The 25,260-nt window shown below is 43.8% G+C and overlaps 2 protein-coding genes across 2 annotated transcripts in view; both read left to right on the top strand.

The window, feature by feature from the left end:
• Positions 1–3,713, top strand: part of ARFGEF2 (ADP ribosylation factor guanine nucleotide exchange factor 2) — an 82,628-nt gene extending 78,915 nt beyond the window's left edge. Inside the window, exon 39 of the mRNA XM_040248113.1 lies at positions 16–3,713. Within this exon, the coding sequence (XP_040104047.1) occupies positions 16–192 (177 nt within the window). The 3' untranslated portion in view covers positions 193–3,713. The remainder of the gene's footprint in view (positions 1–15) is intronic.
• Positions 3,714–15,166: 11,453 nt separating this feature from the next.
• Positions 15,167–25,260, top strand: part of CSE1L (chromosome segregation 1 like) — a 36,253-nt gene continuing 26,159 nt past the window's right edge. Inside the window, exons 1-2 of the mRNA XM_040248143.1 lie at positions 15,167–15,321; positions 23,981–24,076. Coding sequence (XP_040104077.1) covers positions 23,986–24,076 — 91 coding nt within the window. The 5' untranslated portion in view covers positions 15,167–15,321; positions 23,981–23,985. The remainder of the gene's footprint in view (positions 15,322–23,980; positions 24,077–25,260) is intronic.

Below are 25,260 nucleotides of genomic sequence, written 5' to 3'. Positions count from 1 at the left end.
CTCTCCCACCTCAAGTTTAAAGCACATGCTTCCATGTACTACCCCTACCTGTGTGAAATTATGCAGTTTGACCTGATTCCTGAGCTCCGAGCCGTTCTGCGGAAGTTCTTCTTGAGGATAGGCGTTGTGTATAAGATATGGATTCCAGAAGAGCCATCACAAGTCCCAGGGAGCCTGTCGCCAATCTGGTAGCCCTGGCCCCTGCGGGCACCACTGTATCTCTGTGGAACTGTCCCTATGATGCCGCTGCCTCGCACATCTCGAGAAGGGTCGGACCACAGAAAGTTGATATCCTGAAGCTAGAGAGGCCTGGGTAAAGATGGTTCCATCAGAGTCCCGGGACTCGGGCATTGTGGTGTTTCTTTAAACTGCTGCGTACCCAGCTGACACAGTAGGTGGGGAGTCTGTCTCATTTCCGTCAGTCTTTCCTCATTACCCATCGAACTGCGTGGCACCTGTCATTGCACTCGCCGTCACTGTCATACAGAGTCCCACAACTGGCTATTCACTCCCGTCAGAGGAAGTCACTCTCCTTGAAAATACTGAACATAGCTGTATAGGTTCGTGATTACTAGAGAGTATATTAATAAAATTTCTTGTAACGGCTAAGTGCCACTTAAAATACGCTGGGTTTTTGTTTGTTTGAATGTGCTAGAGAAGTTTGAGTGTTTTTGTCAGTTGTGAGTCAACTGTAGTTATGTTAGTTTGGGGAAAGGTACAGGGAAAAAAGTGTTCTTTGTTCTTTTTCCCCCCTGTTTTGTTAATGTCTGGGTGATTTTTAAAGCATTTTTTTAAAAAAAGATATTACTGAGGATTTGACTGAAAGCAGAGCTTAGTAATAAAGTTAAAATTAAGAGCTTGCAAGGTTTAAAAAACAAATGTAGTGCTTCTGGCTCTCCCTGTTTTAGTAACTGGGGGAGGAAAAGTCTATAGGAAAAAGGAAACAATTGAATGAAGATGGCTAGTCTTCCTTGAAGTATTTATGGAGGGGGTATTAAAATTTCCAGAATACATTGTCCATCTAATATATGGAGTAGTAACAAAAATGAAGTAGTAATTTAAGAGAGTTAATTTATATTTGAGTAAACCTTTTATTTTTACCTCGGAATAGTGAGTATACCCACAGTTAGTATCTCTGCTTGGCACAGTCCCCAGCATTGGCCAGCCCTCAAAAGAGAGAGAGATGGGGGAGGGTGCTGGGCACTCTGCGTGAGGAGGGGGCTGCTATGAGCCTCCACAGCCACGTGTTGCGGGTTGAATCCAAGCAGACCTGTGCCATTGTGAGGCCAGCGCAGCTGACCGTGACCTTGGCAAGAGGTGGCCGATGTTCAGTGCTTCCGTTAATTAGAGCCGAGGAGCTGAGTTCTCTGGAAGGGTTAGATTCTGGCGTCCTTATGATGTTAGTGATGGTGCAATACTCTTGGCTGCCATAGAACTGAATTGTGGTGCAGCTTGTGGAGTGGGCAGTCTATGCATACGGCCCAAGGCCTGCAAGCAGTCGGTTCGGAAGCTGACTTGATTCAGGTCGGTGAGAAAGAACACAGGCTTCATCTCTGCCCTCACTTACTGCTCGCCAAGAGCAGCCCTCAGCATTAGAACCGTACAGAGGTATTAAAACATGCAGACGGCTACCTACGCCCTGTAGTCCTATAAACTGGGTTGTGTTGAGGTCATCTCTGGTGCCTTAGAAGTTAGTCAGTTGGGAACCTAATCTAAAAAAAAATCAGATAGTTTTTCTTTATAGAGAAAGATTTCTGGTGCTTTTGTTTACTAAGAGACTGATTTCTCACATTTTTTTGTGTGTGTGTTCTACCAGCCTTGAGAAATGTTTGGTTTTGGCCAGCAGTACTTATTCCCTCCCCCCCAAAAGTGTTTTAATTTCTCTACCAAAGAAAAAAAGAGATGTTTAGGTTTTTACGTTATTTACATCCATGAGAGAAGAGGGGCTCTGACACTTAACCGGAAGGGGCATGGGGAGCGTGTTTTTTACTGTAAGTGGAAAACGTTAGCACAGATGACGTCCTAGTCTGGGACCACATCCTCACCCTGCAGCGTGGAAGCCACGCGCGGACTCCCTCGCTGGCTCTGTGGTTCGTCACAGCCTCAGCAAGTCGGCCGTCCCCATCGACGCTGTCACTGAGGGTATAAGTGGGGCGCATGCAGGTCCACTCATACATTTTCTGTCCAGCCGTGTCCCTGCGTGGAGATCTTCGCTTCCCCTCTGAAGGTCTCATGGGACATTTTCTTCACTGAATGGGATGGCAAGACTCTGCCCATGTATTCCTGCCTCCTCTTTCATTTCTCCCTCTGCTCACAACGTAGGAAATGTATAAGTGCATTTTGTTCCTTGCCGAAACATTCAGGTTTGAATTTCTTTTCAGCTGCATTTTTAAGAGATTCGATTTTCTGAGTGAGGCATTTGAATTGTACCAGCATGGACCTTTTAAAAACTGGATGTCAGACCATTTAGGGTGATTATTTTTCTTGTCAGTGGACCGTGACATACAGATGAAAATCCCTTACCTCCAGTAATAAGCCATTCAGCCTAAATTCTCTTTTGTGGATAAATCTACCCCAGCTCACGGCGAGCGTGGTGCATGTCGCCCCGCAGACAGCCAGGAAAGGGGCGACCCCACAGCCCCGGGCCAGCGGCCGTTCACTCACAAGGTTACGGAGGAGAGCAGCGCGTTCCCAAGGCCTTCTTTCTTCCTCAGTTGCTTTAAGTGTTGATTATTTGTGCTGGGTCTCTAGAGAAGAAGCTTCTGTTTGTTACAATACTGCTGCTTTGAGCAATTTTGTTTTTCTTCATTGTCCTTTAAAGAGATCACCAGCTTTGGCATCTTAACAACAAACGGTGGATGGGAAATTTTATTTCTAATAACGCATCTTTAGTCAAATACACCTTTTTCCTGTCACTCCTCATGTACAACCAAAGAACATACATAATGGGAATTGTTTAATAATATCTGGAAACAACATTTCCTCTGAGAGGTGACTTTTGTACAAAATGAAAAAAAAAAAAACTAAAAAAACTAAAATTTCTCATCATTCTTTTGTGATTATGGCTATACACTTGAGTAGTTATTACAGGAACCTGCTGATAAATGCTAGTATAACCATCGCATTCATATGTTTGTTGTTATGATGCGAATGGATATTGGTTTAAATAGAAACTGGGTCCTCAACTGCATTTTCTGAATTCTGTTCTAATACTTGTGTTAAAAGTAGGCATAGCTCAAACTCATGCGAAGTCCTGGAGTTTGCGATCCGCAGCTTTGTAATTTGGGAAACAAAGAAACCAAAGCTGAGTATTTAAAAGAATGACTACGTGAAAGTCTGTGCTCTCAAAAAAAGACACTCATCAAAAGTGTAGTTTTTCTCAGTATTCTGATTTTTAAAAAATTTTATCTTGCATATTTGCATCAAATATTTCTTTATGTGCAAATGTATGTTTTACCTCCTTAAAATGCCTAAAAATTAGTTAATAGCTACTTTTGTTTAATCTATACACGATGATTAAGTGCATTTAATATTCGTAATTTAATGAAAAGCATTCCTTGCCCAATGGATGTACACATTTTTGAAAGAATAAGCAGAATTATATAATATGAAATGCTATGTAAAGTTTTCTATGTAAAAATATTATGTATAATACTGTTAAATATCCCATGCTTTAATCAAGTGGTAAATCAATAAAGTTTTAAAAAGTAAAACTGCTTTTAATGTAGTAATTAATGTATATCAAGCCATTATGCATATCAGACTTGATCATGTGTGGGGCTTCCCTGGTAGCTCAACTGGTAAAGAATCTGCCTCTGATGCAGGAGACCTGGGTTGGATCCCTAAGTTGAGAAGATCCTCCTGGAGGAGGGCATTGCAACCCCACTCCAGTATTCCTGCCTGGAGAATCCCCATGGACAGAGGAGCCTGGTGGGTCCCAGAGAGTCAGACATGACTGAATGACTAAGCACCGCACAGCACATCAAGTTTTGGGTTTGTTCTTGTGGCAGATATATGTTTGTACTTTATCAGTTGGTGGTAAAATGTGGCCTTTATATTTAACTAATATAATTATTAATGGGAGAATATTAATTGTGGGTTTTAATTTTTTTAAGTAAAATTCCCCTTTCATCCCCCTCCTCATGAAAGAAAATATCCAGTTATGAGGTCATGAGAAGATTATTTCATCTCATTAATTAGTTTGACCAGTGGCTTAGTTTCCCAGAGGAGACAGAAATCTCCTCTTGCTGGCATTGAGGGCAAGATTGCAGAGGACTCCCAGGGAAGCCAACTGGGCATGAGTGGGAAGCTATCCTAAGGTTCACACAGGGAGCCAACCTAGGAAGCTTGCCTTTCTGGCTTCCAAATGCAGAATCTATTTTTCTTTTCTGGTTTCGCCTCATGGCATAACCCACCCACCCAGAAGTGAAAGCACAGAGTCTTAACCCCTGAATTGCCAAGGAATTCCCCTCCAGAATCCATTCTGAAATATCTCACATTGTAAATCATGACTGTAATTAAAATATTCCACTGCTGAAATTGACTAACACATGGTCATCTTTACTAATTCATTGGTATAAAACATCTTTCTCTGGTACCACATTTCAGGTGCTTCCAGGGAAGAACAAAAGAACGGCCCTTTCTTTTGGAAGAGCTTCCCTGGTGGCTCAGATGGTCAAAGCGTCTGCTTGCAATAAGGGAGACCCGGGTTCGATCCCTGGGTTGGGAAGATCCCCTGGAGAAGGAAATGGCACCCCACTCCAGTACTCTTGCCTGGAAAATTCCATGGATGGAGGAACCTCGTAGGCTACAGTCCATGGGGGTTGCAAAGAGTCTGACATGACTGAGCAACTTCACTTTCACTTTTCACTTTCTTTTCTTTTGGAAAAGGTTTCTGAAGAGTCTTTTATCTCTTCAGAGCAGATACTGCCTGAGTTTTATCTAGAGCACTGGTTTTCAACCTGCTGCCAACCAGTGGCTTTCAGTTCTGCCCTCAACACTTGGCAATGTCTGCAGACATGTTTGGTTGTCACATTTTTGGGTGGGGGTGGCTGTGCTTCTGGCATCTAGTGAGTAGAGGCCAGAGATGCTGCTAAACAGCCCCCCACTCCGACCCGCAAGTTGGGGGCAGGAGTGGGGCCTGTAGTGTCAGTAGTGCCAAGGTTTAAACACCCTGAACTAAAGTGACTTCCTCTGAGTAACAGGGCTCCTTCAGGATGTACTGTAGGACCCGAAAGTCCCTCTGCGGCAGATACTTTCAGCTTGTTTTGGCCGTCCCGTTAAAGTCTCTTTTGCTCACCCAAGTGGAGGGCGTGCTTAGGTCACTGGTTTATTTCAGGTTACTGATTTAAGCACTTTGAAAGGTAATTTTAGCATTATACTGCATTTTGTAACCTAACAGACTGGTGTACATTTTAGGCAAAAGTACATTGCCTTTTTCAGAGGACCAGAGTGGTTGCCTTCCCTGGAATTTTTGCAAACGTGTAACATGCCCGTTGTCTAGGTTTTGTTGCTGTTCAGTCAGTAAGTCGTGTCTGACTCCTTGTGACCCCATGGACTGCAATACACCAGACTTCCTGTCCTTCCTCTCCTTCCTTCCTATCTGCCAGAGCTTGCTCAAACTCACGTCCATTGAGTCAGAGATGCCATCCAACCATCTCATCCTCTGTCATCCCCTTCCGCCTTCGATCTTTCCCAGCATCAGGGTCTTTTCCAATGAGTCAGCTCTTCACATCAGGTGGCCAAAGTATTGGAGCTTCAGCTTCAGCATCAGTCCTTCCAATGAGTATTCAGGGTTGATTTCCTTGAAGGTTAACTGGTTTGATCGCCTTGATGTCCAAGGGATTCTGAAGAGGCTTCTCCAGGACCACAGTTCAAAAGCATCAATTCTTCAGTGCTCAGCCTTCTTTATGGGGCAACTCATATTGGTACATGACTACTGGAAAAACCATAGCTTTGACTAGCGGACCTTTGCCAACAAAGTGATGTCTCTGCTTTTTAATACACTGTCTAGGTTGGTCATAGCTTTTCTTCCAAGGAGCAGGCATCTTTTAATTTCGTGGCTGTAATCACCATCTGCAGTGATTTTGGAGCCCAAGAAAATGAAAAGAAATCTAAATTGTCCTTGGGTTAGTGATTTGTGTCACATCTTAGGAACATCCAGCTTAGTAAATGCAGTTGCATACCAACAGCAAGAGGAGAAGGGATGAGGACTCTGTAAGGATTCTGGAAAAAATGATTTTAGTACTTTTTTTTAATGCCTCTTTCCAGACACAAGCCAACCTTATCTGGTATTCAACTGAAGATTGAGCTTTTGAGGATAATTTTATGTAATAGTCAATTTTCATCTTTCCTAGAGACTCCTAATCTTCACATGACGCTTCTATAACTTCCTCTCCTTTAACCTAATTCAGATTTGCTTAAAGAATTTATCTTGAGTTATGTCCAGGGAATACTCATGTGTTCTAATAAACTTCTTAGCTTGAGTAAATGTGGGCTTAAATAATGGCGTATTGATTTCCTTCAGAGTCCATGGGTTTCTGAGAAAAAAGCTGTGTAGGAGAGGCCAGTGGTCAGATCATAGAAGCTGGAAGGAAGAACTTTTTGTTCAGAAGGATTTGTTGTGTGAACTTTCTGCCCTTAGCAGGTAGCAGCATTAGATGAGGACACGGAGGGCCAGTGAGGCCAGATCGCACAGCAGGAACGCGGCAGAGCTGGGACTCTGGCCCAGACTCTGTCTTCAGAGCACACACACACTACCCACTGTGCCCGTTCCGGGGGATGAGGTGGAAAGCCCAGCAGGGCATCCAACAGAACACAGTCCTGGTCTCTCAGGAGCTTATTTTCCAAGGATCCTGTTTGTAAGTTGAACTGCTTGGGTATTACAAACACCTGAGTTGGAAACCATTGTTATCAGATCTTTTACACTGCCTTAGTAGGGTTGTACCTTCAGACCCTTTCCTGACTAGCACAGACTTTCAGAAGTCAAGCAAAGAAATGGCAACTAACAGAGAAAATATGAGAGGAAGCGAGCAGTTGCCGAGGCTAGGCCAGTAAGCCCTCGTGGTTTGTGCCTTCATTTTTCCACTTTAATACACACCTTTAAAAGTCACCAGTTCATAAATGCTGGAGAGGGTGTGGAGAACAGTATGGAGGTTCCTTTAAAAAACTAAAGACAGAATTACACACGATCCAGCAGTCCCACTCCTGGGCATATATCCAGAAAAGACAAAAATTCTCATTCAAAAAGATACATGCACCCCAGTGATCATAGCAGCATGGTCTATAATAGCCAAGACGTGGAAGCAGCCTAAGTGTCTATCAGCAGTTGAATGGATAAAGAAGATGCGGTATGTTTGTTGTTTAGTCGCTCAGTCCTGTCTGACTCTCTGAAACCCCATGGACTGTAGCCAATCAGGCTCCTCTGTCCACGAGATTTCCCAAGCAAGAATTCTGGAGCAGGTTGCCATTTCCTTTTCCAGTTCCTTCCAACCCAGGGATTGAACCTGGGTCTCCTGAGTGTCTCCTGCAGGTGGATTCTTTTACTACTGAGCCACTGGGGAAGCTGGGTAAAGAAGGTGTGGTCTACACACACACAGACACAGGAATATTAGCCATTAAAAAGAATGATATAATGCCATTTGCAGCAACATGGATGAGCCTAGAGATTATCGTACTAAGTGAAGTAATAAACAGAGTTATCAAAAGGGAAAGGAAAGGGGAAGAAGGGATAATTTAGGAGTTTGGGATTAACAGATACACACTACTGTATATAGAACAGAAAACAACAAGGACCTACTGTAGAGCACAGGGAACTATATTCAATATCTTGTAATCACTTATAATGGAAAAGAATCTTAATATGTATATATACGTAAATCCCTTTGCTGTACACCTGAAACATTGTAAATCAACTATGAAAGTGAAAGTGAGAGTCGCTCAGTCGTGTCCGACTCTGCAACTGCATGGACTGTACAGCCCATGGAAATCTCCAGGCCAGAATACTGGAGTGGGTAGCCTTTCCCTTCTCCAGGGGATCTTCCCACCCTAGGGATGGAACCCAGGTCTCCCACATTGCAGGCAGATTCTTTACCTGCTGAGCCACCAAGGAAGCCTCTATACTTCAATTTTTTTTTTTCTTTTAAGGCACAAATTCGTGACTTCTTTAGAGTTCCACACTTGCTCCTGCCTCCGAGCCTTTGCTCCTGCTATTTTTCTTCCTGGATGTGTTTTCTCTGGACTGCTTCATGGCTAGTTCCCCCTGGATTCCAACTCAAAAGCTGCTGCTGCTGCTGCTAAGTCGCTTCAGTCTTGTCCGACTCTGTGAGACCCCTGTAGACGGCAGCCCACCAGCTAACTTCTTGAAAAAAGAAGAACGAACCTCACCTCATGTTTGGCCACCTAGCCCCTGGCTGCATCTCTCACCTCCACTACATCCCACCCCCGGCCTTTTTTTTTCTTTTTTTGGCCACACTGCATAGCAGAGATTTCCCTCCACCTGCAGCCTTGATGTTCCCTTCAGGCCTTCCCTGAACAGGGATCTCACACAAGGGAAGGGTTATTTAATGCGTTGGAAAATGAAGTGAAAGTTGCTCAGTCGTGTCCAACTCTTTGCAACCCCATGGACTATCCAATCCATGGAATTCTCCAGGCCAGAGTACTGGTGTGGGTAGCCTTTCCCTTCTCCAGGGGATCTTCCCAGCCCAGGGCTAGAGAGCAGCTGAATAAATATAGCTCACTGGGGCACTGGCTCCAGAGGGCGCGCATAGCCCACTACTGACATCTGGTGGCTCTGGGGCAGAAATACAACCACCATGGGCTCATGCAGTTGGCGCTGTTGGGTCCTACTCTTTGCAACCGCATGGACTGCAGCACTCCAGGCTTCCCTGTCTTTCACTATCTCCTGGAGTTTACTCAAACTCATGTCTCCAACCATCTCATCCTCTGTCGTCCCCTATTGCCCTCCATCTTTTCCAGCATCAGGGTCTTTTACTTTACCAATGAGTCGGCTCTTCACATCAGGTGGCCAAAGTACTGGACCTTCAGCTTCAGCAACAGTCCTTCCAATGAATATTCGGGGTTGATTTCCTTTAGGATTGACTGATTTTATCTTCTTGCCTTCCAAGGGATTCTCAGAGTCTTCTCCAGCACTACAGTTCAAAAGCATCAATTCTTGGGCACTCAGCCTTCTTTATGGTTCAACTCTCACATCTATTCATGACTACTGGATAAACCATAGCTTTGACTACACACATGCAGTGAGTCTAAATATTTCAAACTCAAATATCAAGGTATGAGCTTTCAAGTAAAACTCATCCTAACCTCCTTTCTTGATGCTGGGAAAGATTGAAGGCAGGAGAAGGGGACGAGATGATTGTATGGCATCACCGACTTGATGCACATGAGTTTGAGCAGGCTCTGGGAGTTGGTGGTGGGCAGGGAGGCCTGGTGTGCTGCAGTCCATGGGGTTGCAAAGAGTTGGATATGACTGAGCAAATGAACTGAACTGAACTTAACTGAACCTGCTTCCTCGATAAATACTTTCATAATACCTGCAAGTCTCGGTACAAAAGTTGCAGTTCCAGGCTCCCCAGCGTTCCATGCCAGAACAGAGCGGCACGGGGAGAACTGGCCTTTGTCCTGCACCCCTTCTCCGCCGCAAGCCACAGGCCGCACCGCAGGGCTTTAAACGCGTGTGGATACTCAGCTCCATCCAAACCCTGCTGTGAACTCATTTGCCTCCATCACACTTCCAGCTTTGGGGCACTCCCATTGGCTGTACATTTGCTCTCAGAACTGACCCAGGCAAGAGACTTCTACAGATCTTGGAAAAGGACTCAGGGCCCAGGGGTGGGGACTTCCAGGGTGCTGGGCAACTGGAACATGATCTGAAAGGGGATGGCATAGGTTCTGGGTGAGCAGAGAAGCTCCCCAATTTGGTCTGTGGACAGGGAGTGGTTGGAGGAGGGCCAGTGTGGAGCCCTCTAAAATACAGGGGCCAAGGGAAGGGTCCAAAGGCTTGCCCAGGTCTAAAGCAGCACCACCTGAGAAAAACTGAGGGCTGGGACAATGGAAGGGCGTCACGAATACTCTCCCGGGACTTCCTTGGCATCCAGTGGTTAGACTTCACCTTCCAACGCAGGGGATGCAGGTTCAATCCCTGGTCAGGGATAAGATCCCACATGCTTCTCGGTCAAAAAAAACACATAAAACAGAAGCGATATTGTAATAAATTCAATAAATACTTTAAAAATGGTCCACATCAAAAAACATCTTTTTTTTTCAAACTTTAAACTTTTTATTTTGATTCGGGGTGTAGCCGATTAACAATGTTGTGATAGTTTCAGGTGAACCACGGTGAAGGGACTCAGCCATACATGTGTATGTATCCATTCTTCCCAAACCCCCACCCGTCCAAGCTGCCACATACCATCTAGTAGAGTTCCCTGTGCTATACAACAGGTCCTTGTTGATGGTATCCATTTTGAATATAGCAGTGGGTACATGACCTTCCCAAACTCCCTAACTATTAATATCCCTTCCCTACCCCCGGCAACCATAAATTCACTTTCTAAGCCTGTGACTCTCTTCTATTTTGTGAGTAAGCTCATTTGTATCATTTCTTCTTAGATTCCACATATAAGGGATGTGGTTGCTGTTGTTGTTCAGTCGTCAAGTCGTGTTGGACTCTTCACGACCCCATGGACTGCAGCACGCCAAGGGATGTGGTATGATATTTGAAAAAAAATACACTTCCACTGGTCATAAGAAATGGTCATAACACCTAACACTGTCGGGTACTGTTTCCCGGTTGCTTTTTCATGGGCCTCATAAATATCATTTTTTCATACTTATCATTTCTTCATACATATCATTCTTTATCTTTACAATCACCCTAAGAGGAAGAATCATATTATTACCCCTATTTTAGAGATTAGGGAACCAAGTTATAAGTAACTTACCCAGTGTTACACAGATGGCATTGGGGTCTTAACCTGGGTAGTCTGGCTCAAGTTCATGCTCTTAACTAGTATGATATACAAAAGGATGAAAGAATTCTGGCAATAAAGAGATGCTGAAAAGGATGTCCATTATACCTCAATAAAACGGGGAGGAGAAGACCCAGGAAATTGTTACAGAAAGAAAGCAGGTCCAACACTATTGATATCAGACAAGATTGAATTGGAAGAGGAAAGCTTTGAAAGGGCCAAAGAGGAATATTTCACATTATAAGATGATAGACATCATCAAGAAGAAACAGCAGGAACTCTTTGTTGACCTAATAGCTTCAAAATATAAATCAGAAGCCGACTGAAGTGCCATTTAACAATGACAAAGTCAGAACCACGGTGGGAGGCTCATATGCCTCTCAGAGAACATTAATAAAGAATGTTTTTAAAATAAGAACATAAAGAACTTAAATATTCAATAAATTACCTACAGCTAATGTCATACCGTGGCCACAGGACTGGAAAAGTCCAGTTTTCATTCCAAAGAAAGACAATGCCAAAGAATACTCAAACTACCGCACAATTACACTCATCTCACACACTAGTGAAGTAATGCTCAAAATTCTCCAAGCCAGGCTTCAAGAGTACATGAACTGTGAACTTCCAGATGTTCAAGCTGGATTTAGACAAGGAAGAAGAATCAGAGATCAAATTCCCAATGACCACTGGATCATCGAAAAAGCAAGAGAGTTCCAGAGAAACATCTACTTCTGCTTTATTGACTATGCCAAAGCCTTTGATTGTGTGGACCACAACAAACTCTGGAAAATTCTTAAAAAGATGGGAATATCAGACCACCTGACCTGCCTCTTGAGAAATCTGTGTGCAGATCAGGAAGCAACAGTTAGAACTGGACACGGAACAACAGACGGGTTCCAAATAGGGAAAGGAGTGCATCAAGGCTGTATGTTGTCACCCTGCTTATTTAACTTATATACAGAGTACATCATGAGAAATGCTGGGCTGGAGGAAGCATAAGCTTGAATCAAGATTGCCAAGAGAAATATCAATAACCTCAGATATGCAGATGACACCACCCTTATGGCAGAAAGCAAAGAACTAAACAGCCTATTGATGAAAGTGAAAAGAGGAGAATGAAAAAGTTGACTTAAAACTCAACATTCAGAAAACGAAGATCATGGCATCTGGTCCATCACTTCATGGCAAATAGGTGAGAAAACAGTGACAGACTATTTTTTGAGCTCCAAAATCACTGCAGATGGTGACTGCAGCCATGAAATTAAGACCCTTGCTCCTTAGAAGAAAAGTTATAACCAAGCTAGACAGCATATTAAAAAGCAGAGACATTACTTTACCAACAAAGGTCCATCTAGTCAAAGCTATGGTTTTTCCAGCAGCCGTGTATGGATGGGAGAGTTGGACTAAAAAGAAAGCTGAGTGCCAAAGAATTGATGCTTTTGAACTGTGGTGTTGGAGAAGACTCTTGAGAGTCCCTTGGACTGCAAGGAGATCCAACCAGTCCACCCTAAAGGAAATCAGTCCTAAATATTCATTGGAAGGACTGATGCTGAAGCTGAAACTCCAATACTTTGGCTACCTGATGTCAAGAACTGACTCATTGGAAAAGACTCTGATGCTGGGAAAGATTGAAGGCAAGAGGAGAAGGGGACGACAGAGGATGAGATGATTGGATGACATCACCGACTTAATGGACATGAGTTTGAGTAAACTCCGGGAATTGGTGATGGGCAGGGAATCCTGGCGTGCTGCAGTCCATGGGGGCAAAAAGAGTCGGACACGAATGAGTAACTGAACTGAACTGAATGTCCTACCTGGGCTTCCCTGGTGCCTCAGTGATAAAGAATCCACCTGCAGTACAGGATATGCGGATTCCATCCCTGGGTCAGGAAGCTCCCCTGGAGAAGGAAATGGCAACGCACTCCAGTATTCTTGTCAGGAAAATCCCATGGACAGAGGAGCCTGGAGGACTGCAGTCCATGGGGTCGCAAAAGTTGGACATGACTTAGCGACTAAACAACAGTGTCCTAACTAGTGAAAGACCAAAGGCTATTTGTACCATGTGAATATTCCACTGTGTGCCCAAGAAAGAAAGTTGCCTTCATTTAAAAAAAAAGTGAGAGAGACTTCCCTGGTGGCACAGTGGTTGACTCCCCTCTTCCACTGCAGAGGGCACAGGTACAGTCCCTGGTGGGGGAACTAAGATCCAACATGCCATGCAGCACACCAAAAGAAAAAAGATGCCAACATTAAAAACATAATCAATAAAAGGTAAGAAGCAATCAGGCCTGTCTCAACTTTAGATGTCAACACTCTTCTGGATCTCAGCTGGACTTTTAAAAGTGAGACAAAACCAAACTTAGCCTTGTTTTCCAAGCACAGTCAGATGTGTCCATGTCTTTCTGAATCCAAATCCAATGTAAGTGTCTTCCGCTTTCAGAAAGTCTTTCCATACAGTATATATATAATGTATATACTATTTTATCAGGATTTGGAAAGGAAGAAGACTACATGCATACTGACTTCTTGCTCCTGAAAATGGCTGAATTGTTTTCTTTGGTCTTCAACACAGCAGCAGTTGTAGCAAACCTAAGAATGGGTGCATGTGGTGAGCGAGCAGGATGGGAATTCCCAGGGACTTTTCATGGGTCACCCGGGCCCCACAGAGAGTAGAGAGGGAGGACAAGCCTTTCCATGGCCCTCACCTGCATGGTTCCTTGGGCTGCTAAGGGCAAGGGGAGATGGCTCTGCTGGAGCCACTTCCACAGACATGATAAAAGGGGCACAGCCTGTGGGCTTCCTATGTGCGTGCTAAGTCACCTCAGTTGTGACCAACTCTTTGTGACCCCTGGGGACTGTAGCCCATGAGGCTCCTCTGACCATGGGATTCTCCAGGAAGAATACTGGAGTGGATTGCCATGCCCTTCTCCAGGGGATCTTCCTGACCCAGGGATTGAACCTGAGTCTCCAGCATTGGCAGGTGGGTTCTTTACTATTAGCACCACCTGGGAAGTGAGGGGCTTCCTACAAAACCTGGTAATCATGCTAGACAGACACAAGATGCCAGCCAGCTTCCTTCCTGATTGGTGTTCAGGGATGAAAAATTGTTATGCCATCAGGGTTGCTCTCACCCGTAATAGAGGAAAATGTCCAGAAAAGCAGACTAATATGACCAAGATGATTGCTTGTACTACTGCTGCAAGGGTAGAAATACATCTTTTCCACCAGTGTTCTAATAACGTACACCTTTTGCAATGGACTTCACCTATTTATATACAGCATTTAATTCAACATTCAGCAAATATTTATTGAATATTACCTTGTGTTAAATGCTGGGATACAGCTGTAAATAAGAGAATGCCCTTGTTTGAACAGAGTCCTTAGGTATGCAGTCGGGGGACAATTGAAAAAAGAGACAATTAATTGCAAGGAGTGATAAATGCTGTGAAGAAAATATAATGGAGCTAGGGCCACCAAATAAAATATTGGACACCTGGTTCTGTGTGAATTTCAGATAGACACTGGTTGTGTTTTTTTTTTTTTTTTTTTTTTAGTGTAAGTACGTTCCATGCAATATAGGCCTACATCATCTGGCCCTGAAGATCTAACACCTTCTGTCATGCTCCACTTAATTTTTTAAGCCCCAGTGTAGCTAGGTCCTGTCTCAGAGCCTTTGCTGTTAGCATCCCCTCTTCCTGGAAAGCTCTGGGATATCCACAGCTGTCTTCTTGTGGAACTTCAGGTCACTTGTTTAGAGGCCTCCTCTGGCCATCCCCTTGACAATCTACGTCACTGCCTGCCGTATCACTGTTTTTCAATCTTCTCACAGCACTTATCAAATCTGAAAAGATCTTGTTTATTCCTTTCCTCTCTTTAAAACAAGCTCCACGAGGGGCAGAAAAGTTCTCTTCTATCGGAGATGCTTTGGCCATGACTTTGGACAGTTCCCTCGATAGTTGTATAAGACCCACTAGATGCCTGACTCAAGCCCTGACATCAAAAGAGGGCACAATTCAGCGGACACACGCCGCATATGTGCCCTTCTCAGAACCCGGAGAGGGATGCCCACTAGCGAGGTCAAAGAACATTGCCGAGAGTGACGTCAGCCCCCTCAAGGCGGGGCCGTGATTGGTGATTGAAATGTGGGTGGAGCCGAGCGCCCTTGGCCCCGCCCCTTACTCGGCCCCTTGTACGCATGCGCTCCGGCCGCAGCCTCCCTGCCGCGCCATTTTGCCGGGGTTTGAATGTGAGGTGTGGAGCGGCGGTAGGAGTGGAGAGTGCCGGCTACGGTCTGTGACTGGGCTTCCCTTCTCCGTTCCCGCGTCCCCACGAGGTGAGGCGCAGGCCTGCAGGGCCTGGTATCGGGGCCTCTCGGGACCCGGCTGGGGGAGGGTAGAAGCGCTCCCTGCGCTTCCGAACGCTGGGAAGCCAGGACCGCACCTCCGGGCGAGAGCGCAACATTGGCCCATGTTTGGGGAAGCGCCCGGGGGCAGGGGCTTCGCCTTCGCGTCTCGCTTCCCCTGGCGGCATCCCAGGTCTGAGGTGCGGGCTCGGTAAGCAACCCCACCCCCGCCCGGGCCTGTGAGGAGCGAGGGCGGCCCGGGCGAGGCCTAGCCCGTGCGGCGCGAGCGCCCGCCTCTTCCTCCCTAGCGCCGCGCTGATTGGCCGCGCTCTCGGGGGGGCCTGCTCTCATTGGTCGCACCCGTGCGTCCGTTCTCGGCGCGCCGGGCCGCCCGCATCGTGAGGCGAGTGCGGCTGCGGGGCCTGGCCGGCTGCGGGGCCTGGCCGGCGGCGGGGCGGGCGTTCGAGCCGCCGCCCCGGCCGCCGCCGCCGCTACCCTGGGCCTCCCTTTCCCGTTAGGGCGGCGGCAGTGGTGGCGGAGCGCCACACCGCCGAGGGCTTCGGTCTCCGCGGCTGTGAAACGGGCCCGGTGATCTTACTTTGCTGAGTTGCTCGTGAGGGTTAGGCTGTGGTCTGCCCCCGAGGGGGTCCGTGCACCTGTCGGGTGACCCAGGGTCCGTCTCTTGAGGGAACACTTACGGTGTGGTAGTTCGGAGCATTGGGATTCCGCTTAGGAACGGGAAGGCCTGGATTCGTTTTCAGATTTAACCCGTCCTCAGGGCTGGTCACTTCATCTCTCCGAGTCTCCACTTCCTCATCTGGAAAAGCGGGGTTGAAAACATCTACCTCGTAAAGTGGCTGCGGGTCCCCCGAGTTACTACCCTGGTTTACCAAGCCCCGTCTGGGGTGACCGCTGTCCACCTCTCCCACCCACCTCTTCTCCTCCTTGACTACTGTAGCCATGCTGCTTACGTTTTCTTTCTCTTACATGTTCCGAGCGCATGTCCTCCAGAAGCGTTGGGACGCGCCTTTCGTTTGCTTGGACATGCCAACAGCAGATCTTTGCAAAGCTGGTTCCCTGTCCTTCAGGTTTCACTCACATTACGCCTTTTTTTGACCAACTTTCAAAGGATTTCTTTCGACTAGTCACATCACTCTAGTTTTATTTACTTCATAGTTTTTTTAATCATGTTCTAGAATCACCAGTAGTTTACTTGGTTATTGTCTTTTTCAAATTTCAAAGGCTGATGATACCTTACCTGTTTTGTTGCTGCTGTAAGCAGATGGCCAGTGCTTGCCACATGGTAGACGCGCAGGTATTATTCCTCGGAATAGTCAGGCACGGAAAGGGACTTTTTACTTTTGGATCCTACCAGTGCTCTTTTTGGGCTTCCCTGATGGCTCAGAGGGTGAAGCGTCTGCCTGCAGTGCAGGAGACCTGGGTTCGATCCCTGGGTCAGGAAGATCCCCTGGAGAAGGAAATGGCAACCCACTCCAGTACTCTTGCCTGGAAAATCCCATGGAGAGAAATCTGGTAGACTACAGTCCATGGGATCACAAAGAGTCGGACATGACTGAGCGACTTCACCAGTGCTCTTTTTCTCCTCCGCTTGGACCACCATAGTGAAGATTTTGGCCCTTTTGTGTGTGTCTCCATTTTTCACATAATTCGTGTGACTGGATCTACCCAGCCTCTTACTTCTTAGACCCCGTATCTTTCATTTCTTTACACCAGTGCAGGGGAATTCTTTATTCCCCTGTTTACTTTGATTTTTGCTGGTTGGGAGTTAGGGTAGAGGAGAACCATTTTCTGTACAATATTAGATAGGTTTAGGGGCAGTGCTCTACCTTTGGTATTAATTTGTTCCTTTATTCATTTAATAACTTGATAAATAACTTCATTTAATCCACTTAATCTCTTTGAATACAGTGAAATTTACCCTTTTTTGTCTCAAACAGAATGGACAGAGTTCCTTCCCTTGGGGAACCTATATTCTAGTGGGGGAAAGAGACAAGATTACAAATAAATGACTTAAATTATCCCAGACAAGTGACAGATGAAGGTGACTTTTCTGAGGCGGTGGCATTTGAGCTGAGACCAGCTATGGAAAGATGAGGGAACAGAACATTCCAGGCAGAGAGAATAGAAAGTACAAAGGGTTCAAGGAGAATCGAGCTTTCACCGAGCAGTATGTGAAGGGACAGGTATCTCGAGGTCAGGTCACGTCGGGCTTTGTAGACGGTGTGAAAAGTTTGGCTCCACATCTCAGTGGCATGTTCCTGTGATTAGAAAGCAGGGTGGACTGAGGTGCTGTCGTGTGTTCTTAATGTGTGTGTGCCAGATGGTTTTCATTTATTGGATCTCTCTCCCTTCCTCCAGATGTAGGGCCTCTGGAGTGGTTCTCTAATGCAGAGGAAATATCTTAAGGAAAAGGCATACATCTTGGGTCAACTATATGTCACAGATGTCTGTGTGGTGGCCTTGGAAGCAAAGCTTTTATTCCAAATGTCTTCATCTGTAATTGAGGAGCTCTGAGAAGAGGCTAGACTTTAGGTCCAGCCAGTCTTTTAACAAAAAGTCTGGCATAATTGATTTATTGTGGTACATAAAGGAAGTCACTCATTTGTGTCCAACTTTGTGACCCCGAGGACTAGAGTCCATGGAATTCTCCAGGCCAGAGTACTGGAGTGGGTAGCTGTTCCCTTCTTCAGGGGATCTTCTTAACCCAGGTCTCCTACATTGCTGGCAGATTCTTTACCAGCTGAGCCACCAGGGAAGCCCATTGTGGTACATGTTTTTTCATGTATTTTTTAGAAGAGATTTCCAAAAATAACTCGGTGGAGAAGTAAAGTATCAGCCTTCATTTAAAGGCAAAAGAGTGAATTTTTTCATTTCTGGTTTGTCTTTAAAGTCAATAATGCTTTTTACATTTATATATTGCACATATTTCAGAATGTCAGTGTACCTCCACCTCTGGCAAATAAAGATAACTAGACCTTGATCTTGCTGATGTATTGTGAATACCTGTGGAGTATTCTCTAAAATTACCTGATGTGTCATATTTTCGCAAATCAGGGCTAAGCTTACAATTTGGGTTTATAGACACTGTCATTGAGGAGACAGAAAAGGGATTTTTGGACAAACATTTAGTCCCTTAACATTAAAAACATAAGATTTATATAGTATTTTAACTTGTAGCACGCATGTGTATATTCCTCCACCACCAGCACCAGCACCACCACACACAGTTTTAGCACACATGGGTATATTCCTCCACCACACACACATACGCACGCACGCGCACACGCGCACGCACGCACACACACACAGTTTTAGCACACGTGTATATTCCTCCACCACCACCCACACACACAGAGTTTCCCCCCATACCCTTTTTTTAACCTGGCCCTTCAGTTTCGCCGTTTCATGGGGGTCACTGTCTGTGCTTTAGAGTCGGTTGGCTCCAGGGCTTCTGTCTCACAGTCATTTGACTGAATAAATGTGAAACATGATAGTGCTTTTTGATGGGAAAAAGATGAATAAAGTGTATGTAGCTTTTGAAAATAGGGCACAAATACACAGTAGGTGCTCTTCCCTGGTTTAAGAATTGAGGGAGATTGGAGTGAATACAACATAAAGTCCTTGCTCCCATGTTGCTGACAGTCTAATGGAGGGAGAAGCATAGTAAACAAGAATGTGGTTTATAGGCCTGATAAAATTGGAGAAGTAGAACCAGAGAATGGAGAGTGACTGAGCTGGATGCTGTTTTAGATAGGATAGTCCAGGACAGCAGCTCAAAACAGAAGTGGCATTTGAAGAGAGACCTGAATGAAGCGGGGAGTGAACTACAAAGCTCTCCAGGGGCAGAGCTGTCTAGGTGGAGGAGACAGTAAGTCCTAGCCCCTGAAATAAGCACTGGCAAATATGAACAATAATACAGGATAAAGTTCAAACTCCCATCTTCTTTGAAGCATTTTTGAATGAACAGAAACTAATTATGTCAGTATGTTGGTCACTATTCATCTGACAGATAAACTGAATTCCTACATTATGTCATGCTTGCTAATAACTGATGCTCAGAGAATAGTCTCCAGTCCAGACTAGATCCATGTTTTAGCTGGTTGACTGACATATTAGCTTATCCATTAATTCATGCGGCAAATGCTTAGTGAATACTGTGTGCCAGGCAGTGTTGAAGGTCCTGGGCTACAGAGGTGAGCAAGACCTACAAAGTCCATGCCCCAGGGAGCTTACAAATAAGAGATGACAAGTCAAAGATATCTCAGATGAGAGTAAGTGCTATGAACAGTGCAACAGGGAAGAGGTAGATGACGGTTGTAGAAGGCTTTTTTGAGGAGTTGACAGTGGGCTGGATGATGCTTGATGTCAAATTAGAAGTAAGGGTTATTACAGTCAGGGAGAACTCTTGTCTGGTTTTAGGAACAGAAAGAAGGCTTTGGTGGCTGGACAGCAAGAAGGTCAGAGATAAGGTTGGCAGGTGCCAGCTTGCATGGTACTCTGTCATGAAGAAAGTAAAATGCAAATTTATTAAGGAGTGTATTTAAAATTTAAACTCAACAAAATAGATTGAGTTAACCTCGGTAATCTCCTAAACACACATGCTGCCTTGTGTAAATCCCAAAAGGTAGAATAATTTGCATGTAGCAAAGACTTTTTTTTTTTAATCTCATATATACTGATGTAAACGGTTTTCCTTGGCAACAGCTTTTCATAACAGATTCAGCATTTCAACACAGAAAAAAGAATGGGAAATAAATTGATTAAATCACTGCTTTCCGGCCTGTGTTCCATAATAAAATGGTTCTGTGACCAGGCTCTGGGTTCTTGAAGCTTTTAAAGTACATCTCCAAAAGAGGGTGAATATGATGCATAGCATTTTCCAAACCTTTGGTATAAAAAACAGGAAGAGTTGCTTCTCAAGTAAATTGTGTGTATGGTTGAGTGGAACTTCATGCCCATAGAGTGGTTTGCCCTGGATCAAAGAAAGTGAATATATATAAATGGCGGAGTCTACCAAATCAGCCAACATGCTGGCTTCCCTTGTGGTAAAAATGGGTGTGTTGAGGAGAATACATATAGCTTCAAAGATTGGTCTCCTTAGAAAGCTGTGGTTTCTGGCTGTGAAGGGGTACTCTTCACAACCTCAGCATTAGCTGTAGCCCTTTATAAAGCCTATTAATCATTTGTAATATATTAGATGTGCATTTTTTGGTCAGTCATAGCATATTCTGTGATTTATATTTAGTTTTAAGCTTTAAATATTTGAAAAGTTGCTTTTTATTGAGATACAATTAAGATGTAACTGTTAATTTCAGGTGCACAACATAATGGTGTATATATTGTGAAATGATCACAATAAACGTAGTTAATTAACGTCCATCATCACACATAATTACAAATTTATATGTCTTTTGTGTTCTGAACTTTTAGGATTTACTGTCCTCGTAACTTTCAAATATACAGCACGCTGTATATTTGTATAACTGGGGTCTCTGTGTTGGACATTGCATCCTCGTGATTAATATATTTATTTCACAACTGGAGGTTTGTACGTTTTGCCCACCTTCATCCAATGCCCCTGCCACACCGTCAACCACCAATCTGTTTTAACCAATGTTTGTTGTTGTTTTGCCATGCCACCCCCCCCAATCTTTTTGTTGTTGTTCTGCCACACACCACAGTTTGTGGGACAGATAGAAGCCATGCCCGCTGCATTGGTAGGTAGAGTCTTAGTCATTGGACCGCTGAGGAAGTTCCCTAATCTGCTCTTTTTATCTATGAATTTTGTTTTTAAGATTCCACATACAAACATGATCATGTGGTATTTCAGTTCAGTCACTCAGTCCTGTCCAACTCTTTGTGACCCCATGGACTGTAGCATGCCAGGCTTCCCTGTCCATCACTAACTCCCAGAACTTACTCAAACTCATGTCTGTCGCATCAGTGATGCCATCCAACCATCTCATCCTCTGCCATCCCCTTCTCCTGCTTTCAATCTTTGCTAGCATCAGGGTCTTTTCCAGTGAGTCAGTTCTTCGCATCAGGTGGCCAAAGTATTGGAGTTTCAGCTTCAACATCAGTCCTTCCAGTGGATATTCAGGACTGATTTCCTTTAGGATGGACTGGTTGGATCTCCTTGCAGTCCAAGGGACTCTCAAGAGTCTTCTTCAACACCACAGTTCAAAAGCATCAGTTCTTCAGTGTTCAGCTTTCTTAATAGTCCAACTCTCAGATGCATACATGACCACTGGAAAAACCATAGCTTTGACTCCACAGACCTTTGTTGGTAATGTCTCTGCTTTTTAATATGCTGTCTAGGTTGGTCATAGCTTTTCTTCCAAGGAGCAAGCGTCTTTTAATTTCATGGCTGCAGTGATTTAGGAGCCCCCCAAAAGAAATTTTGTCACTGTTTCCACTGTTTCCCCATTTGTTTGCCATGAAGTGATGGACCAGATGCCATGATCTTAGTTTTCTGAATGTTGTGTTTTAAGCCAGTTTTTTCGCTCTCCTCTTTCACTTTCATTAAGAGGTTCTTTAGTTCTCTTTGCTTTCTGCCATAAGGGTGGTGTCATCTGCGTATTGGAGGTTATTGATACTTCTCCTGGCAATCTTGATTTTAGTGTGTGCTTCATCCAGCCCAGCATTTTGCATGATGTGGTCTGCATATAAGTTAAATAAGCAGGGTGACAATAATAGAGCCTTGACATACTCCTTTCCTGATTTGGAACCAGTCTGTTGTTCCATGTCCAGTTCTAACCTTTGTTTCTTGACCTGCATACAGATTTCTCAAGAGGCAGGTCAGGTGGTCTGGTATTCCCATCTCTTTAAGAATTTTCCACAGTTTGTTGTGATCCACACAGTCAAAGGCTTTGGCATATTCAATAAAGCAGAAGTAGATATTTTTTCTGGAACTCTCTTGCTTTTTCGATGATCCAGTAGATGTTGGCAATTTGATCTCTGGTCCCTCTGCCTTTTCTAAATCCAGCTTGAACATGTGGAAGTTGATGGTTCATATACTGTTGAAGCTTGGCTTGAAGAATGTTGAGCATTATTTTTCTAGCATGTGAGATGAGTGCAATTGTGTGGTAGTTTGAACATTCTTTGGCATTGCCTTTCTTTGGGATTGGAATGAAAATTGACCTTTTCCAGTCCTGTGGCCACTGCTGAATTTTCCAAATTTGCTGGCATATTGAGTGCAGCACTTTCACAGCATCATCTTTTAGGATTTGAAATAGCTCAACTGGAATTCCATCACCTCCACTAGTTTTGTTCATAGTATTTTGCTTCCTAAGGCCCCTCCAGGATGTCTGGCTCTAGGTGAATGATCACACCATCGTGATTATCTGAGTCATGAAGATCTTTTCTGTACACTTCTTTTGTGTATTCTTGTCACCTCTTAATACCTTCTGCTTCTGTTAGGTCCATAACGTTTCTGTCTTTTATTGGGCCCATCTTTGCATGAAATGGTCCCTTGGTATCTCTAATTTTCTTGAAGAGATCTCCAGTCTGTGGTATTTATGTATCATTTATTTCACTTAGTATACTGCCCTTAGGATCCATCCATGTTGTCGCAAATGGCAGGGGTTTCCCTTTTCGTGTGTCACTGGATAGTATTCCATTCTGTATGTATACTACATTGCATTATCCATCGATGGATGCTTAGGTTGCTTCCATGTGTTGATTGTTATTAATGCTGCAGTGAACAGCAGTCATAGTGGCTGCACATTCCCACCAACAGGGTACCAGGGTTTCCTTTTCTCCCCATCCTCGCCAAATGCTTGTTATTTCTTGTCTTTTTTATTATAGTCGTTCTGACAGGTGTGGGGTGATAATCTCATTGTGGTTTTGATTTGCATTCCCTTGTGTTTAGTGATTTTGAGCACCTTTTCATGTTTTCTTTGGAAAAATGTCTATTCAGTTCCTCTGCCCATTTTTCAGTTGGACTCTTTTTTTCCTGAGTCGTATGAGTTTTTTTTTTTTTTTTTTTTAATTTTTTATGTTTTGGATATTAATTCTTTATCAGATACGATTTGCGAATATTTTCTCCTATTTAGTATGTTGGCTTTTCATTTTGTTGATGGTTTGCTTTGCTGCGCAGACATTTTTAGTTTGATGTCTTTCTACTTTTTTATTTTTGCTTTGACTTAGCTTTTGTGTGGAAAGTTGCTTTTTAATTACAACTGCAGCTGTCATCTTATGAACCCCAAAATTATCTTCCCAGGTGCACATTCTCAGTATGTAGTCTGTTGTCAATACCTATGGCTGTGTGTTGTACACAAAAGAATTTACTCTAGTTTCTTTAATCTCAGAAGTCAATGGGATCCTTATTTTACTGCTTAAAAATTTTGGTTTTTTATTGTGGGTTTGTAAAAAAAATCTAATAATTCGTATTTTTAACCTTTAGTTTGTGATATGTTTTTTCTTCTGTTTCTCAAAATTGTCTCATCACTGATTCAAAAAAGCCCATCGGAACCTTGTCTTGGCTAAGAATAAAGCTTATAGGCGATACCCAGAGCATATCAAGTAGATGACTTTCAGAGGGGGGGACATCCATGATGTAAAATGATTCTCTTATGTACATCCCTGTGTCCTCATGTGCTCAATTACCCAAACCTCATTTTTGTTTTAGGCTCAATGGCAATGGAGCTCAGTGATGCAAATTTGCAAACACTAACAGAATATTTAAAGAAGACTCTCGATCCTGATCCTGCCATCAGGCGTCCAGGTAAAGTGAATAAATACTCTCTTGTGGTTGATTTATTCTTAAAGGACAGGTGAGAGAAACTTTTGGGCAATCTGTTTGTAAATTTTTAAAAAGAGATTAACACTTGAATTCTTAGACATAGTTTATTTTTCATTTATAACATATGGCAATGGGTTTTTTCCTTCTTCTTTGTTGTGTTTTTGTTTCTTGAGTAAAATAACTTTTATCCCTTTTGGGATAAAAAGGACTAGTAAGTTTAGGATGCTTTGTTTGTTGACCTTCCTGAAAATCCCTACACCTTCCTGTTTTAGAGATGGAATAATCAGAGCATGGAGCTAAGAGTTAACTGCCTTAAAAGTGATTAAGTGAATGAAACTAGGGTTTTTAATGAATATTTTAAGACCTAGGGTTCCTCCCCTTTTCCTCCTCCCAGATTTGACTAATTGTCATTAGTGATTTAGTGTAAGCTTAAAATTGCAAACTTGAATGACTGTAGGAGTTGCACATGAAGGTAAAAGCGGGGGTGGGGGGAGGGCAGGCTGCGGGGTTAACTGCCTTGGTTAGGGGCAGATATAACTAATATTTGGAACCATCTAACTCGGGGGGATTCAAACCAGTCTTGCAAGATCAGATTTCCAGCTTTGCTTGAAAAATAAGGATACTTATATGAAGCGTTTTCATTTTTAAATGACAGTGACTAACGTCAAAAACTTTCGAAATAACACGCAAACCAAACAAACAACTTCTGGGGGCCACATGTGTCTTGTGGGGAGTAAGCTGATGATCCTTGTTGTAAGCCATATTAACCAGAAATGCTCTTAATCTGCATCTTCAGAATTTACTGATGTGCATTCTCATAAAGAGGATTTTGGAAGCACTACATGAAGACCCAGATGAATGTGTGTACATGTGTTGTATATTATATATAGTAATAGAATTATTTGTTTATTATTTACATGTTAATGCATCCATCCTAGTCTAGAAAGGCCTTTGTGATTTCTGTGAGGGAAAATTGTGATTTTCCTGTTAGTGCTTAAAGAAGTAATTTGTTCTTGGATAAAAGGAAATTAATGGTTCTAGTCTTAGACGTCCCCAGAAATCCTCTGCCAACACTGTTTAATGAAAATTGTTTTTAATAACTGTGTCTTTGTAAGGTGGAGGTCCTGTTGTTTTATGAATCCAGGATAAAATGTAGGAATAAATTG

Source organism: Oryx dammah, unplaced genomic scaffold, assembly GCF_014754425.2.
Source record: "Oryx dammah isolate SB20612 unplaced genomic scaffold, SCBI_Odam_1.1 HiC_scaffold_10, whole genome shotgun sequence".
Taxonomy (NCBI): domain Eukaryota; kingdom Metazoa; phylum Chordata; class Mammalia; order Artiodactyla; family Bovidae; genus Oryx; species Oryx dammah.
This window is presented reverse-complemented; position numbering and strand designations above follow the sequence as displayed.